This window comes from Tauraco erythrolophus, chromosome 14, assembly GCF_009769465.1.
Source record: "Tauraco erythrolophus isolate bTauEry1 chromosome 14, bTauEry1.pri, whole genome shotgun sequence".
Lineage (NCBI taxonomy): Eukaryota > Metazoa > Chordata > Aves > Musophagiformes > Musophagidae > Tauraco > Tauraco erythrolophus.
The window spans coordinates 9637816-9655124 of record NC_141478.1 but is presented as its reverse complement, the minus strand read 5'-3'; the positions used below and the strand labels follow the sequence as shown (position 1 = coordinate 9655124).

The following is a 17309-nucleotide window of genomic DNA, read 5'->3' as shown; positions in this document are numbered from 1 at the left end:
GAGCTGTCCATGTACAGCAGATTTACTAGCCTTCTGTGTCAATCTGACAACTCCAAAAGACTGAGGCAGGGAAAAGATTTAGTCCTATAAATATTATTTGAACTTCTCTTTCCACTGGCCACAGATTAATTCAGTGTAAAAGTAAAGCATATAGTTAAAATTGGAAAAAATACAGAGCTGGGTTTTCAGAAGTTGCATTTGTCTAGTCCTGCTCCAGTTTGAGCAGGTTAAGTCCCATAGCTGAGCACTTTTGGAAGCTGAAACATGACTGCTCACTGAGGCTCTGGAGTAATTGCTTCTTGGAGGAAGATGGTATGTATGTACGTTAGATTGTATTACATGCTATATAATAAAAACAAAGGTTGTGCTCTTTTGCAAGTCTCAGGGTATGAAACTCAGCTGTTTTGGTCTTCACAGGCTTCCCTAACTGTTCACTTGGTTCTGATCCACCTGGATTTTCACCACAGAATTTTGCTTTGAGTTTCCAATTTGAATACATGAAAGCTCTGCCAAAACCACATCACATTCAAACCACAGGAAATCATGAATTTGGCACTGTTTTGATATGGAAGCTGTAAACAGTGTGCAGGTTCACTCAAAACTGGATCACTGTACTTTGAGTTATGAAACACAACAAAACTTCCAGCAAACCAGGTCAGAATTATGAATTACTAAAGCAAGGAGAAATTATGTGACTTTTGCATGGATCAGAATTTTGTTATAAGTATTTTCCCCTGGCTTCTTTCCTTTAGATATAAACATACTATGCAGAAGAATAGAAAGAGAAGTTAGCTTTCCTCCTTTCCAAGTTTGAGTTAGAACAGGATTTAGCTAATTCTCACAGCTCTAACATACACGTATCCTATTAAAGACAAGAGTAGTTTCCTATTGGCAGTCTTGAGCACAAATAACTGTAAAAGCCAAAGTTATACTGAAGATATGAATATGGTTTAGATTTATGTGCAAAATGATAGCTCGTCAACTTACAGTTAACTTACACCACTGCTACAGGAGCAAGCCTCCCATTTAAAATCCACTAGATTTTCAGCTGCCAAGCACTGGGATTTTTTCCCCAGGATTCCCGTTAGCAAACCACAAGGAACTTTTATGAAAATGGAAAAGTCTAAAGCATGATTTTTGCCTTCAAAATAAACACTACCCTAAAGAAACACATATTTGTAAGGAAGTCACAAGTTCATTGAGGATGAAAAGAAAACAATCTAGATTTCCAGACCAAGCCTGAAAACAATTCATATTCCAAACCTACTCAAGCCAGAAGTTTAAATGCAGAGCTATGCGAAAGTGGTATAGGAAGCAAAATGTAGTCATGAAAAAGAAGATTTATGTTACTGTACTGCTTGCAAGAAAATGCAGTTTAATCTTGTTGAATTTCATTTTTACCAGATTTTCAAACCAGGCATTTTGGATGTCAGAAAAACTCTGCAGGGATCCATAACACAGAACCATACATCAGACATATCTGACCTGTCATAGAATTTTCGGAGGTACATAGTTGCTCTCGCAGCTTTTCCACGTCGTCTGGATGAACTTGTTCGTACAAAGTGCTGCCAAACCATTCAGACTGTGGCTGGTTCAGCACAGGAGTCACAGAATCTGATACGTAGATCACTCTTCCCGTCTCAGCTGCAACTACAAACAGGAACCCATCTGCAGCCTCCAGGATAAGATGTTTCAGTTCCTTCCAAAGAAAGGATTTGATTAGAATGCCAGCAAGAAAAGGGAATCAAATAACACATCTGTCACTGCCAAAGAATATTGTTTTCTTGTGATCTTAGTAGCTGATCACAACCTAGGCAGAAATTTTCGCTGTAGCACTGATATAACAACACAAACAAACTAGCAGCAAGCCATAAAAATACTGATCTTAATAACAAACACCACTGTTTTCCTTTATTGCGTTTCATCTGGTGATCTCAATGCACTTTAGGAAAATTAACTAAAACGCGCTGCATATTGTGTGATAGGCATCTAACATTTAAAAAATAAAAAGTTATTTCAGAGTACAAACGGAGGAAATGAACAGCTATAACTCATTTGGGCAAACTCATCCCTTTAATTAAACGTCCTGAATAATTTAATTGGAAAGAAACCAACAAGTATTTCTGGTTGTTGGTTGGTTTTTTTCCTCCCTCAAGATGAGCTCTGTTTGTTTGTAAATTAAACAGTCACTGGATAAAAGGCAGAAAGTGTAATGGGAACAAGGACAGGAATCCTCAGTCTCCCCTCCCATTAGGGGGCCCAAGTCACTACAGGAGAAGGTTGTATCACTTCTTGTTTTCTTTTCCAGCCTGTGACTATGAAGTCTCAAGAGATCCAAAGGATCTGGAACGCCCCTCCCTTTGGCCTTTTGCTTACATGGTCTCCTGCTCATCATGCTGAGTACTTCTGTCCTGAGACACCTACACATCTGTCTGACGTGCAGCACCCAGAGCCCCAACCTCACCTCGGCACTGGAAGGGGGACCACAGGCCTTTAAAGCACAGTACTTCTGTCCCTCACTTTCACACACTGGGTTTAGACATCCAATACTCTGAATTGCACATGCAAACAGATGTTTGTATGTATCACACAGAAACACCACCTTTGCTTAACAGAGCTTAAAAACCTCTCACAGTAAAGGATGACAACTACCACCCCAGTTCCTGGGAAACAAGCCCGAATAGCCTTTGCTTGGTGGCTCCAGTGACCACCAGAGCTTGTTAAGATACTGCACCTGGAACTCAGAGAGCTTTGGACAATCTGAGTCCCATTCCAGGTGAGACAGCTCAGCACAGTTAGCACGCAAGTGGCAAATTTTGACTGATAGGTGAGGATCAAAATCTGGTAAATTGTACTAACGAAACAGATAACTCATCTCGGGAAACACTTAACAGACTGTCAACTTCTGGTGCTTCACTGTAGAGAAAGCACATCAATTCTGAACCACTGGCTAAATAAAAAACCTCACTGCATAGCTGGCTGCACTATAGAGAGGATAATGAGACCTGTTTTGCATACATTATTAACAAAGATGAAGATAAACTCTGTTGTTTTGCAAGGTTCAAAAAAACTCGAAGGGCAGCAATGAGAAGTGTCTAGGGCGCCCTACCAACAACTTGAATGGCACAGTCCCTCCAGAAACATGCTTCTAGAAAGCCAGAATAAGTGAAGATGTGAACACCGAGAGGTCAGCAGCAGCTGCTGTTTCTCTAACAGAAAGAAGTATTACCTCTAGCCATAACTTACATGTGTAAGTGCTTAAATCGTTCAGACCACAAAAATGCACATTACACCCACAGGACTTCAAAAACAATGAAGGTGGTAGGAATTTTCAGTGCACTCAGTTAAACATGGTTTTCCTTCAATCACTGGGTGCACCTTCCTTCTTCCATCGAAAATGTAACCAAGGAAGTACCTCGGCCAGTACAGATGGGATTCATCTTTGCCCAGTTCAGCTGCTGGGAACTTAGGCATTAAGACTAGACAATGTTTTTAACGTTCCTCTAAACCCAGGAGGGAAAGGCGGATCTTTCCAGATTCATTTTTACCTATTTTAGAGAATCTTTGTTAGGATGGGAAGGAGCCAGTTCTGGAGGTGAAAATTCCTTTCCAGTGAGGAGAGGCAGCAAGTGACTTGCTTTTTGGATGGACAGACCTCAACGATAAGAACGCCCATTTTGCTGCTTCAGAGAGAAAGATTTGTTGTATAGTTAAGATAAAGTCCAAACGGTCACAAAAAATTGTGTGTATTCACACCTTGGATATGTAAGTTGTACCAGTTACTACAAAACAACGAAGGATCAAGCTGAGACTTTACTCTCAGCATCTCCTCACATCTTTTAAGACCACAAACCAGAGAAAACAGACATGTGCAAAAAATCTACCTGTTCTGTAAGGAACGAAGGCTTGTAAGCTCCATCAGTAGATTTGTTTCCAGTGCCCCTCATAGATTTCATGTGTGAAACAGCCATCCGAAGAATTGTCAACTTGTCAGGTTTACGAGCCAACGCGCTACAAGTGGGTACCATATCAGACAGTTCGGTGATGTACTGTGTCATCTTATTTCTCCTGCGTCTCTCAATTTCACTATGATTCTCCCTGAACATTTAAAGAAACACCAAATCAACAGAAAAGCAGACATGATCGATGTGAGAATTTCAACTGGAGGTAACAAATCGTAATACTTCACACTCGTTTGCTCTCCTGGGGTGAAAACAGCAGAAGTGCTTTACCAAGCTGAGCACTATTATCCCTCAGTTTATAGACAGAAAAATCCAGGCCAGAAAAGGATAAACATGATTTGTCCATAGCTGTGAAAAGAACCCATATTTCTAGCTATTGGCTTGTGGCCTTAATCTCTTAACCAGTTTAATCTCCTTTGGTTTAAGGACAAAAAATTAAGTAGAAAGATGTCAGGAACTGACAAGTGCTAACTCCAGTCAAAGTCCTAAATTTGCAGCAATGCATCTCACAGCTTCCAGTCCTTGCTCGAGGTGTTGGATCTGCTCATAAAAGCCCTCTTTTATAGGAATCCTCTCACTAACAGCTGGATCAGGTCAGCAGTAAGGGTCAGCGCTGACTTACAAAAAACCCCACTCAATGACAACACAGATCTCCAGTCCTGTAATGCTGTGTGGAACATCCCGCGTCCCTGTAGGGAGACACTACATGCCTACAGGATCACACTGCAGGACTGGGACCATATATGGTATAACAGTACATAAAAAAACCCCAGTAAATTAATAAAATGAGTACAAAAGACAGCAAGTAAACATCTGGCTTGTCATAGACAGATGAGAATTTATGTCCAAAAACAATCCAGCACAGTAGGGAAATAACAATGACAGTACTTGATGCTGCCCCACTTTGGGTTGAGCTCCAGTGTCCTCATCCTTTACAGCAAACATATGACTGAGGTGGTGAGTCAAATTTGAGAATTCTCAAAATGGACAACCACCAAAAGCTTTCAGAACTGCAGATCTGGGAGTTCAGTTTTCCCATACTGGAAATCACCATTGCTTGATCACTACTAAGGAATTACACCAATATATATATATGAAATGGTCCAAATGGACCTACAACACTTCAGTGCCTAGCATTTATTTTTCCCATACTGTACCTGTCATGTGGCAGCTAAATACAAGTACAGGACAGGTACATGATGTTTCAGATGTCAAAGCAGCGTCTCCACCGATTTCAATGAGCTGTGCATGGCATTTTCTTGTGGGATCGCTGGCTGATCCAACAAGACGTGAAAGGTGATCACTTGCAGAGTCCACCACCATTGACCAGTATGATAACACAACATTAAAAGAAACGGCAACATTCTTTGGAGTTGACTGTTACGAATGATCATGAAAACAGAAGCTAGGCTTGGCACGCTTTTTGGCTGCTTTTAATAATGAAGTCTTTTCTTAAAATGCAAGAAATCCCAGTTTTAGTATGCTGCTTCCTGAAATAGAGGAATGCATGGGCTTGCCCTGCTTTACAAATGTGTATCCTGCCCCTGGACATACAGGTATCATGTGCATGAGGCATTGTCTCCAGAAATACCATTTGTTAAGGCTACATGCAGAGATATTATTCCTACTGATGCCTATGCTTACTATCTGATATTCAGGAAATCCAGCTATGGGACCCTACAATGACAGCCCACAGTGGTTCAGTAAAATACTCCCAGTCCCTTGGTTAAGGTCATTATCTACTTAACTACTTATTACACCATAATAGTGAACCTTTCCCTTTCAAATGGCTGATAAACAGCCTTTGTGTAGGTCTGCACAGACGTAGGAGAGAATAGTGCCTGTGGGAGTTGGATCGTACACACACACACACAAGCAGAACAGCTTGTGTGACAGTGCACATGTATGTCAGACCACACGTGTGTACATGTCAGCATATGCATGCAAGTAAATATGGACAAGGGGAAGAAAAATGCGTTTTTACATGATGAAACCTTGCTCTAAGCTCAGCATTTTCACAGAAATGATGATAAGGAAAAGAGAGAGAGACACAAAGAACACACATATTCAACATATATTTTACATTTATAAATACATATTACATTGTCTTCCACTACAGTATTTTAATACTCCTGAACATTGAAAACAACCATTATAAAGAGTAAACGAAGAGACTGCAAAACTTCCTGAGAAGAATATCCAACAGTCCATTTCATGTATGATCATAAAAGCTAAAAAGTAATAGTATGTTAATCAACTGGCCATGAAAATGTTCAAGCAAACAAAGCCCTGAAACTTTCCTGAAACTAGTTCAAATTTAAACCCTTGGCAGAAAAAGAAGGGCTGTGCTCCTCTTCCAAAAGCATCTGCCCTAGGAACCCTGGCATTCAGAAACATGTATACAGACCCATGTCCTAATTCTGTCATTTCTAACTTTGTTTTTACATGGAAATTTTGGAGGGATGTTAAATTTTGGGAGACTGCGGGAGCTGATCCAAACCCACTTAGGTCCAGTGTTACTATTTCTGAAGCCAAGCATTTTTGGAGCAGCCAACCCTCCTGACTTTTCATCAGTCAGAACGGTATCATATAAAATAAAAATGGGGGCACACCATATTTGATTTGCCTTTTTCCTACCTGGCCATCCTTTCTGTGTCAGCAGTACTTTGATCATCGTCCCACCTAGAAACAAAAGTAACCAGCTCTCTAAGCTAAGGCACACGTACTCAGAGTTTCTGGACACGAACATCCCCCTCTTTTCTCTCAGCAGAAGAGCTCTATAGAACACGCCTACCTTGCAAACTTTTCCTTATCACCAGAGATTTGATCACCATCATACCTAGAAACAAAAGATATTAAGTAAATCCACAAGGGTTATGCATTGCATAATAGTCAACACACAGCAGAAAGCAAAGTCACAACTGCAAACTATTACAAATAACAGCAAGAAAAACGAGGGCATGAGAACGATAACGCAAAGAAAATGTAGAGTCTGATGAAACTTCCAAGCCATGCCGATTCAAAAGCTTCATTTGCATATTTAAAAAGTTGGAGACACATTTTGGTGGATTTATGCAAACACTTTGACATACACTCACTGCTTGGAAAACTTAACAACCAGCATCATTACAGAAAACACCACTGAGCTTTTATCGACAGCAGCCCATGAAATATTCATTGCTGTGTTGGAAGTGAAAGAGCTTTATCTTTTCTGGATTGCAACCACAACTCACTCCATTCAGCAGAGGGCACTGATGGTCTACAGATAACATGGGAGGGCAGAGACACACGCTTAAGTGCAATGTATTACATAAGGACCCCTTCAGAAAAAAGCTCTAGTAGGTACAGACACTGCACCGTTTGTTGGGAAGACTGGCAAAAGTCAGCCAGGCAGATGAAACTGCTGGGTAAATATAAGTGAAATTGAAACTGGCTAAAATTCCTAGAGGTAAAAAGGTACCTCATTCCTACCCAAATCAACAGAAGTTAGATACCCAAACAGGTATGTGCAGTGTATCAGCAGCAACTTCACGGAGGAAATCCAGATCAATGGGACTTTTGTCCCTTGGGATTAAAGCTTCACTGTTTCTGAAGCTGTCCCAGAAACAGGCAGCAATGTGACATTTCACTAAAAAAATGACATGCTGCTCCTCCTTTCCCTTTCACATACCAATCATTTAAATTAGGATTTGATAGTATAGTTACGAAAATACGCATTTGTTTGAAAAAGATCTTACTTTTGAAGAAATCAAATTGCTTGTCCAAAACCAGAAAATGTAGGTTTTTGAAAATAGAAAAATAAGGCTAATGGCTTTTCTAGAAGCAAAGAGTATTACTGCTCAAGAACAGGCAACTGAGCTCGTGTATTAGAATTATGTCTTTCCAAAATGATGTAATTTATCACAATAGACAGCCTGTAAAGGTCCCATGTATCAGCTAACAAAGTAATACTGCATAATTAAGCACATTTTCTCTTCTGAAAAACTAATAACGGATTTCTTCTTTTCTTCCCAAATGAATTAAAAATAATTCTAAGTATCCAACTGTGCAAGTCCCTCTATGAGGTTTCATATTTTCCTTCCTCATTAAGCCTCACTCAAATGCTGAAGACAAAGCTCAAGTGAGACTCGAGCTGTATTTCTTGCAATGCTGTGCAGCACCCTCAAAATAATCAAGTGAAAACATCACTTTATTCCACTTGACTCTGCCCACAGAACAGACTGAGCCCAAAAACTTTTAAGCAGAAAGACAGATGCAATGAGGAATGGCGACATGCCGTTACGTGAGAAGAACATGCATATGCCTCCATGTGACGATGAGATGCCATGCAGAGATATACCTGAGCTGGCTTGGAAGTCCCTGAGAAGCAAGGTGTGTTAACTCACGTGGAGTACCGTACTGTCACCACTACCTCCTGTGCTCCCACTAGCCTGGGGCTTGTCTACTCATCCTTGCTTGGTTGGCTGGGCTGAAGATGTTACTGCCTACTGTTTTGTCCCTTCCAGGCCAGCTGACCTCTCTGCGCGCGTGCTTCTTCAGGCACTTCAGTCAAAGCCAGCTGGGTTAGCTTGAACATTTCAACAGCAGTTCTTTGCTAACCAAATAATTTTGACTGAGACAAGCTAGGAATCAGTCACATGAGCAATTTGGAGAACGGAAAAGTCCTAAAAGGAGGGCACAACTAGAAGAGGATGTCTGAACGTGGCCCTGGACGTCTCTGCACTGTTCTTCTGTACTCTCTAAAAGTGGAACAATATGGGGTTTTTACAGCAATTAAGAATTAAATATCAGATTTTGATCTGACATCTAAGATCAACTGAGTTTGAGCACAGCTGCCGTGGTTTAGCCGGGCCGGCAACTAAGAGCACAGCATACCTCTCCAATAAAAATAATGGAACTATTGGCTCTCTCCACCACCAAACTAAAAAGCTGAAGCCAGGATGGACGGGGACCAATGCACATGCACCAGTGTGCCTAGAAACCCTGACGCTTATGCAGGCACAAACCAGATCACACTCATCACAAATCTTGTTCCCTTAACACGTATCTTCCAGCAAACATTAGGACTAGCCTTCAGATCACCAGTTTTAACACCGGAGACTGGAATATGCTTTCTATAAATGGCATCAGCTAAGCAGGGGTGCTGCTGGTCTTGTCCAGGAGGTTACGATAAGGTGTTACGACACATCTTCAGTATATTTCTTTCAGACTGACTAGGAAGATCTTCTTAAAACCCTACAGTATGCCTGCTGCTATAGAGATGCAGTTACAAGTTGGATAATCAGCAGTTATCTGTAGGCCTCAAAGTATCTACCCTTACTGCAGCTGCTTGGTTTCTAATGAAAAAATGCAAACAGTGTGATCAAAGAAAAAAAAAAGGAAAAGTGGAAAAAATGGCAATGATGCTTTAATGTTTATTTCCAGTCTAGAATATTCCATGCTAATTAACATTTATTTTGGCAATTTTTACTATTCAGTTACACCTAATGGTACATAATGAGCTTTAATCTTAAAAAAACAGTCCACACCTCTGGGATCTGTCATATTGTCCTAACAAGCAGTTAACAGCTGAAATAAATTCAAAATAAAATTCACCTTCAGTGGCAGAAAGACAACTTCAGCAATGTCAAATAACCAAAGTTCATCCACAGCGGTTGAAATAATAAGCTAAAAATCACAAATTTTCTCATTTGACATAGTTGTGGAGCAAAATTATGACACACACACTGTCAGCTTTGTAAGCCAATAACTACATTAGGCAGATTTCTGCCAGGATGCCTAACGTGCAGAGGAAGCCGATAAAAACAGTAACCAGAATTTAGGTCAAGTTGTTGGCAAGTTCTTCAGGCATATTCGTATCGACTTTAAAACATCAGTAGTGAGACAGCTGTCTTTCTCCACTGAAAGAAGTCAGTAATTTGGCCAACTCTTTGCACACGCTCACCTTGAAAATTTGCTGGGTCCCTCCCCATCTTCATCATCGAAGTCCATTCTGTAAAAGTAAGATTTCCAAATCAGTAATCATGGCATTGGCAATGGTGACACGAACATTCAAGCCAGTGGTTCTCAACCTCGTTTAACTTATATTTTGACTGGAAGTGTTAACGACTGTAGATTCCAGTCTTGCTCATATTCTCCAGAACCTCTAAAAGTAGCTCATCAGCTGCCAGGAATACAAATAATAATTAAAAAAAAAAAATCACTGTTCTTCTACACAGAAGTCTGCACTGTGAAAATCAAAAAATTAAAGGAAATATTAAAAAAATGCAGTTCTTGTGAGATGGTCAGAAGTAATACCTCTTACACCTGACAGAATTTTACAGAAATCAGTGGGGACTCTGTGTTAGAGGACTGAAATTAAGGCTAAAGAAAAAAGTTCTAAAGCTGTACACATAATCAATACCAGTCCATTATTTTTGCCCTAGTCTAAAGAAAATATGTTAACGGTAGAGCAGAATAAACTCCAGGCCTCCCTGCTAAGAGGTTTATCTACATCATCACTACTGATTTTAACCGAGGTGCACTCTGACTCGCCCTGTATTACCAATCATTTCACACAAATTACCAGCCAGTCTGCAGATGGCAACTAGTTTGTGGTATTCCTGTGGCTGTTACTAAAATAACCTATGGGTCTACTGTGCACCTAACTTACCTGGTTTATGTCCCAGACTTTCTTCTTAAGACAGCAGAAGAGATGAGCCCTTCCCTAGGCCAAATCCCAGCCCTCCAGTTAGGCTCCTCCAAGGAGCCACAAAAAGCAGGAACCTCTTTCTTCACTTACACAGAGAGACTAGGAAGATTAACTTCCTAAATTAGCCACCTAAATTAGTTTCCTATGTTAGGCAGTGTGACTGTCTCCTTCTCATTGATATTGTCACTACATAGGCATAAAACAGTGTACTTTCCCAAGCATTTAATATGTTTTTACACGTTTAAAAAAGAGGTAGAAAATATACATCCCAATTATAAGGAGGTGACTCTGCCATCAAGGTAGACTAAGAACCAAGCTGATATAAAATTATCATATACAATTGTTGTATTAGTGAATTTATTTTAATAAGAAAATACATTAGTATGATATGCAGACCTTCATCAGTCACTTAAATGTAATTCATGTAGACAGGAAGTCAGTTTTGTTTTGCAAACAATTTTGTTGGGTTTCTGTAACACTCAGCTTTCTAACATCTCAGTGTCATAAAACATCATACAATTATAGATTTCATGTCTCTTAATGCTCTTCATATTAACTACAGATATTAGTCATATTAAACACAAAACCCCTGCAAAGTGACAATAATATTTATCTCAGTATTAAAAGAAACCCCTACCAACTAAAAATTAACATTTGTATGTCCAGCTTGTGGGAACAACGATGTAAAAATGCTCTCTAAAATTACATCAGCATAGAGAATATGAGTGCCAGTCAGGCGATACTGCCTTGCTTCCTAACTCTGATAACCAAGGCAGATGGGTCTATAGAAGATGTGTCTGAGTCACAGCAATCTATGTACAATCAGGACAAGGGCAGCAAACAAGCACAGGAACTGGAAACGGTGTTGGAAAAGTCACAATAATATTTTCCAGATGGTAACAGTGATTATTCGTTTCTGGAGGAAGCAGAGGGAAAACCATTCTCCCAAGAGCCTTAAGAAAAGTTGTGTATTTTATTTGGTTAAGTTTGATGCAATCATCATTTTCACTCTAGATTAGGTTTTGGCTCACCTAATTATCACCCGACCGGGTTCCAAAGGCACCAACGCTCGGCTGCGGTGCGTGGAGCACCACCGACCTCCACTGCCAGCACCTCGCTGGTGCCACGGGAAGCCAGGACCCAGCCGACACCTGGCTGCCTGTCACCCCAAACGTGGCCTTCAGCGCTGGCACCAGCACCCTCCATTTCCTCAGACCCGCTGCATATACAATACTCCCAGGAATTTAGCATTTACACATTATCATCCAGTCGAAGGCCTTTTCTTCAGAGATTTAATAAAACACTATTTAAATTTGGGATGGATTAATTTTTTAACTCCTCGCCGTCTCCTCCAATACACTGAGATCCCATGCCTTGGTAGATTTTCTTAGCTTGCAGTCAAACACTCCAGCTGAGTACTAAGAGCTGGATTTTCCCCTCAGAATCAAATAGCAGTTCTGCTGCATTTAGTCAAGTTTATTACTGCAATATAATGCACAGAATTACAGAGAAGCTGATGGCAGTTTAAGGCTGGATCCTGCTGCCCGCGCTGTATACTTACTTCCAAAGGAGTAAGTGGGACTAACACATCTATTTATCTAGATGGCTGGGTATCAGCTTCTCATCTTGATGGGTTAATATCCATAGGTAATACCAACCACAACTATAGTGGGCTCATCACAGCAGAATCTGAGCGTCTAGGGTACAATACCAGACTGTAGCAGACTAGATCTGTAAATAATGCCTTTGCTGTGTTAAACTACCTAAAAACCTTGACTTTATTCCAAATATAAGATTACTAAAAAAAAATAAAAAATAAATTGAACATAAAGTTAATTAAAAATGTCAATATATGTAAAAATGCAACAGCAAATATATCTCTGTCCCATCTTTGTTAATAAACACATTTCTTAATTTCACATTTCACTGTCAAAATGAAAAAAAACCTTTCAAAACGTCTCAGGTATAAAGTCATTGATTCCAATGACCTGCCTGAACCATCATGTCTGCTTAACAGCAAGGTGGAGTGAAAGATAGGGGAATCTTTTGTAACCTTTAGTAGAACACAGCAGAACACATCGAAATAATATTCCAACAAACTCCTCATACTCTGACAGATAAGATCTTCTGTTCAGATAGAATACTGCACATTAGCAACACAGGAGAAGCAGCCTCCAAGAAGACAAATGACATCATTTCAGAAGTTTCAGAAAGAGTATCTTTTATCTTCATTTAAAATTCCCATTAAAAAGATGCTTTAAAAAAGAGCTGCACTGTGCTCTTCTGTTTTGAAGAGACAGCATAAATCTTGTTTTCCTCTCTCATACTGTTCATGTCAATCATGAAAAGGCCTGATGCATGAGGTACTTATTAAAATATATTTTCCTCAAAAGATGTGTGGGTATCATAAATACTTTGACAAAAATATTTTTTAAATGATTTATTTTTTACTAGAAGCATTTTCACACACAAAAAAAAAACCACTCTCCAACAAGGTGGTCCTGCACAGGTCAAAAAATTGATTTAGGAGAGGATTTGAATATTGCAACAAAATTATGATGCAAAATTCCCAAGAAACATCAAAAGATGGCTTGCCATGAATATACAGCATAGGAAGGGGACAGGCAGGAATGATCAGGAGCAGACACAGCTGAGGGGCAGATGGGGATCTCTGCTACAGCCTTTTGTTCAGTACAATATCATGGGTACAAGTAGGGAGGGAGGCTGGTGGGCTGAGGTCTCTTCCTCCCCATGTCTTACAGTTCCAGGTCACAGAAAAGACAAGAGTATATGATGAACTGAAACAAAATCAATGCAACAGTAAACCAACCAATCGAAGAAAACCCACCAACCCTCCCTTCCCAAGTACAGATAACCGAGGAAGGTGAAAAAGCTCCATATCCAAAAAAAAGGTTAAATAAAGAACAGACATTATATTAATCCAAGGTAGTTACTGACCACTGCAGCGCATTATCTTATGCTGTCACTTTCTTCTATAAAGTACATGGTACAAATTAGAGAAAGTAAAAATATTTTTCCGAGCTGTCAATGAAGCTGAATGCCTACACGGCAGAAACACCTGGATAGCCCAGGAGTCTAAACTGATCTACATTCAAGTCCATGCAGCAATTATTCTGCCAGCTTGCCTCAGCAATTATGAGAAAAGAAACAATTTTCAGAGATAACTGAAGCTGGAAAAGATGACTGTGTTCACTAGCTACAGTCCTTTATGTTTGACACAAAGCATTCATTTCTAAAATGCCCAAGGATTTAGGTGTACAAAGATGTATCACCAGGAAAGTAATGAAAGGACCAAGTGTTAGTTGCAACTTTGTTCAAAGAGAAGCGAGGAGGAATTAGACACAGCAGGCATTCTTTCCCTCAAGGTCTGAATACATATACACTGAACAATAATAAATAAATAAATAAATGCACCCTCAGCTCAGGCTTGGAGAAGGGCTACTAGATCAGAGCTATGGTGCACAGATAAAATACCACTGTGTGGGTATAACAGCAAATCTATACTAACTTACTGAATTTACCTGTTAAATGCATTTAAAATAATTTAATTTTATGTTCCTCCCACTCTCCCCCCCACTCCATTTTCTTGTAAATAGATGATGATACTTAAAATGCAACGCTTAAAGCATAGCTTTCCATTAATATTGTCAGTATTTAACATAGTCAGAAGATTTCGCAGTTAGCAGCATCAACCCTTGGTAACAGTAATTTGCAAACTGGTATTTGCAGTTGACATCGTTTATGATCAAAAAACCTGCAACTCCAAAGTACAAAAGCTTATATACGTTATGCAGCTATGAAAAGAAGTTAATGCTTTGTTTTCTCTTTTGAGTACAAGTCTGAAAAGGCTTTTCATTGAACACGTTCAAAATAAAAAACGTGATGTCTGTCAAAGACAGATTTCAGGAGTTTCTCAGACCAATTTCACACCATTAGCTCAGCATATGAAGCACACTCAATGAGGGTAAATCTCCAAATTGTCCTGCCCGAAAGAACTCCCCTCAGAACAACCATCCTGAGTGTTCATGTCGCACCAACTTAAGCTCCACATCCAAGGCAAGGTCCACCTTCTCCCTTGTTAATTCATTCCAGGATTGAGACTCCAGCACTGTTACTTGAGCAGACACCTAAAACTGGCACCGTACCTTGGTGAATCCCTAGAGTAGCTCTCACAAGGAATAATGTCTTCTCCTTAGGTGTCCATCAGTGAAGATTTTACTCACACTATCAATCCTGTTAAGCCCTACCACTGTTATATTTAGGGCTAAATATAAGACTAATCAATCTCTTTTGCAGGCACTCTCGGATCAGATAACTCTGAGAAAGCATCACCTAAAGACTGTTATTTGTGACCAACTTTTGATAAAACCAGGTGGTTTTTGTTAATACTAGAGTGAGTAGTTTTCTGCCCTTCTGCAGCTCTTGCTACACTTTTCTTCTAACACAGAGGATTAGTATGAGTTGCCACAGAGCAATCTCATGTGGAAAAACTATCTCGACACCACATCAACCTCTGAAGTTGGATAAAACAAATTTTCTTCTTTAGCAGAGCCCTCAAGCTAGTGCAAGGGCTGAAACTGATTCAGCCTCTTTCTCCCAGAAGCAAAATATGCTGCATTTCCAGCGAGACCTAGAATATTGTAGACCACAATCTCTGAAAAGTGACTGCTTTTATAGTATTTCTGTACCTATGCAGATTATAAAGAAAACATTTTTAACAGAAGGCCTCTATCTGAGATATTCTAAGTCCAAACTTCAGATGAAGTTGGATGTGCATGTGCAAGTAAGAACATATCTCACTACTTTTATTCACATGATAAATCCTTTCGAGATTAAACAGATGTAGGCAGTACGCATTTATTACATGCACAACAGCCACGGGATCCAAACTCCGTTTCTGGATGCTTTGCCAAACCTGAAAGTCTTTTGAAGCATGTAAAATAACAAACACCACACTTATCAGCAAGTTTGATCTTGCAGGAAGAGCAGATACATTGAAGAGAAAACCAAAACATCAGTGACTAATGCCATAATGTAGTTTAGGTACATAAACATTGCATGATAAACGTACACACAGAGGTACATTTTCACTTTTTCAACACCAATCATTTCCAGTTTCAGACCTCAAAAAAAAGAAATGGCTTACCCAGAGCGGCGCTTTCCTCCTCTGGAAGGCATGGATCCTGCCATTCTCACTTGTCCACTTGCCATTGGTGCCACTGGCAAGGCCACCGAGCCAGGAATATCTGATGCCATTTCTGTAATTCAGAGGTAGAGAAAGAGGAGGGGGGGAAGAGAAAAAATCCTTTAATCTATTACCTTTCAAGGAGAAACCTGTGACAACATTAGAGAAAGGCCCTTTCAAAAATAGGCAGAGAAAGCTTTCCTTTTTATTTCTAAGGAAAAGTAAAGCTCCCCTATCAAAGACCAGCAGATTCAGAGCTCCCTTGAAAGAAGTCCAGTTCTGTCAATAACCGTTACAAGTGCCTCAGGAGACAGAGAGAACCACAGGTAGGTATCTCTGTATTTCAATTTACCTAATGGTTCTAATTTTACTTCTCAGAGAGGCTGTCAGGTGAAGGCCAACAACCTTTCACAATAGCTAAACTGCCCTGTAGAGGAATACAGAGCTGAATTCCCAAGACAAATGAAACTGCATCATGGCACCAGGGTACCAAGAAAAATAAAAAACTTCTCAGTTTCCCAGTGAGGTAAAGAGTTTAGAGCAGGGATGAATTATCAGGTGACACTGGTTTTCATTATTGACATTCTAGTGGCATTCAGAGGACCAGAGTGCACTTAGCAGAGCTCCAAGGCTTCCTGTATTTCAGCGTGTTGCCTTGCAGAGCAGAACTGAGCCCAAAATCCAGGCTGATATTCGCCCCTCTGCCAGTGCGCTGGGTATAGCCACAGGTTAATGAGATCTGTTTGATCTGAGGAATAGCAAGAGCACCTTATGCAACATTTTTCAGATTGCTAATGGCAGGTACGTTTACAACCTATTAATAACAGTTCACTTCAAAAAAGAAAAGTGAGAATATAAAGTATTTGTACCCTCTTCTCTTATCCCATGGATTAAGCATGTTTTGCCTCTGTTCAACTCTTGTAAACTATGGAAGCAATTAAAACATTTTTAATGCAGATATACTTTACTCACTCTGGAGGTAAAATCTACAGTCACAACATTTAATAATCTTGAAAGAAAATGCAGCCTCCTTCCAACTTTTTTTTAAAAAGAACTTGGCAGATTATCTGGAGCTACAGATAAATATACTTACTAATGAAAAGTAAATCTGTTAAAAATCCTGCTTCTTTTTCCCCAACAGGTAAGTACAAAAGAACTTCAATTATGGAAACAGGAATCCATGTTCTTTTATTATGTCTGGGGAGCACTTCCTCTCTGCCACACTTTATATAAATCCATTATGCAACATTATGCATTTCAAATAGTAACATTTTATCTGTTCACTGATTTAATGAATTTCTTCTAGTACATTTACTTTTATTAACTCCTTTCAACTAAAAAGCAACAGAGCAAAGTACTCATCCAATATTTTTCAAAGTGTGCAAGGACAAACAATGAGACCTCTGCCTACAACACCACACCACAAAAAGCCCCACTATGTCTAAAGCTG

The 17309-nt window shown here is 39.7% G+C and overlaps 1 protein-coding gene across 1 annotated transcript in view; it reads right to left on the bottom strand.

The window, feature by feature from the left end:
- ARNT2 (aryl hydrocarbon receptor nuclear translocator 2) overlaps positions 1–15930 on the bottom strand; it is a 75863-nt gene extending 59933 nt beyond the window's left edge. Inside the window, exons 1-4 of the mRNA XM_009978420.2 lie at positions 15821–15930; positions 9907–9954; positions 3885–4098; positions 1486–1699 (exon numbers count right to left, since the gene is read on the bottom strand). Of these exons, the coding sequence (XP_009976722.2) occupies positions 1486–1699; positions 3885–4098; positions 9907–9954; positions 15821–15930 (586 nt within the window). The remainder of the gene's footprint in view (positions 1–1485; positions 1700–3884; positions 4099–9906; positions 9955–15820) is intronic.
- Between the last annotated feature and the right edge of the window lie 1379 nt (positions 15931–17309).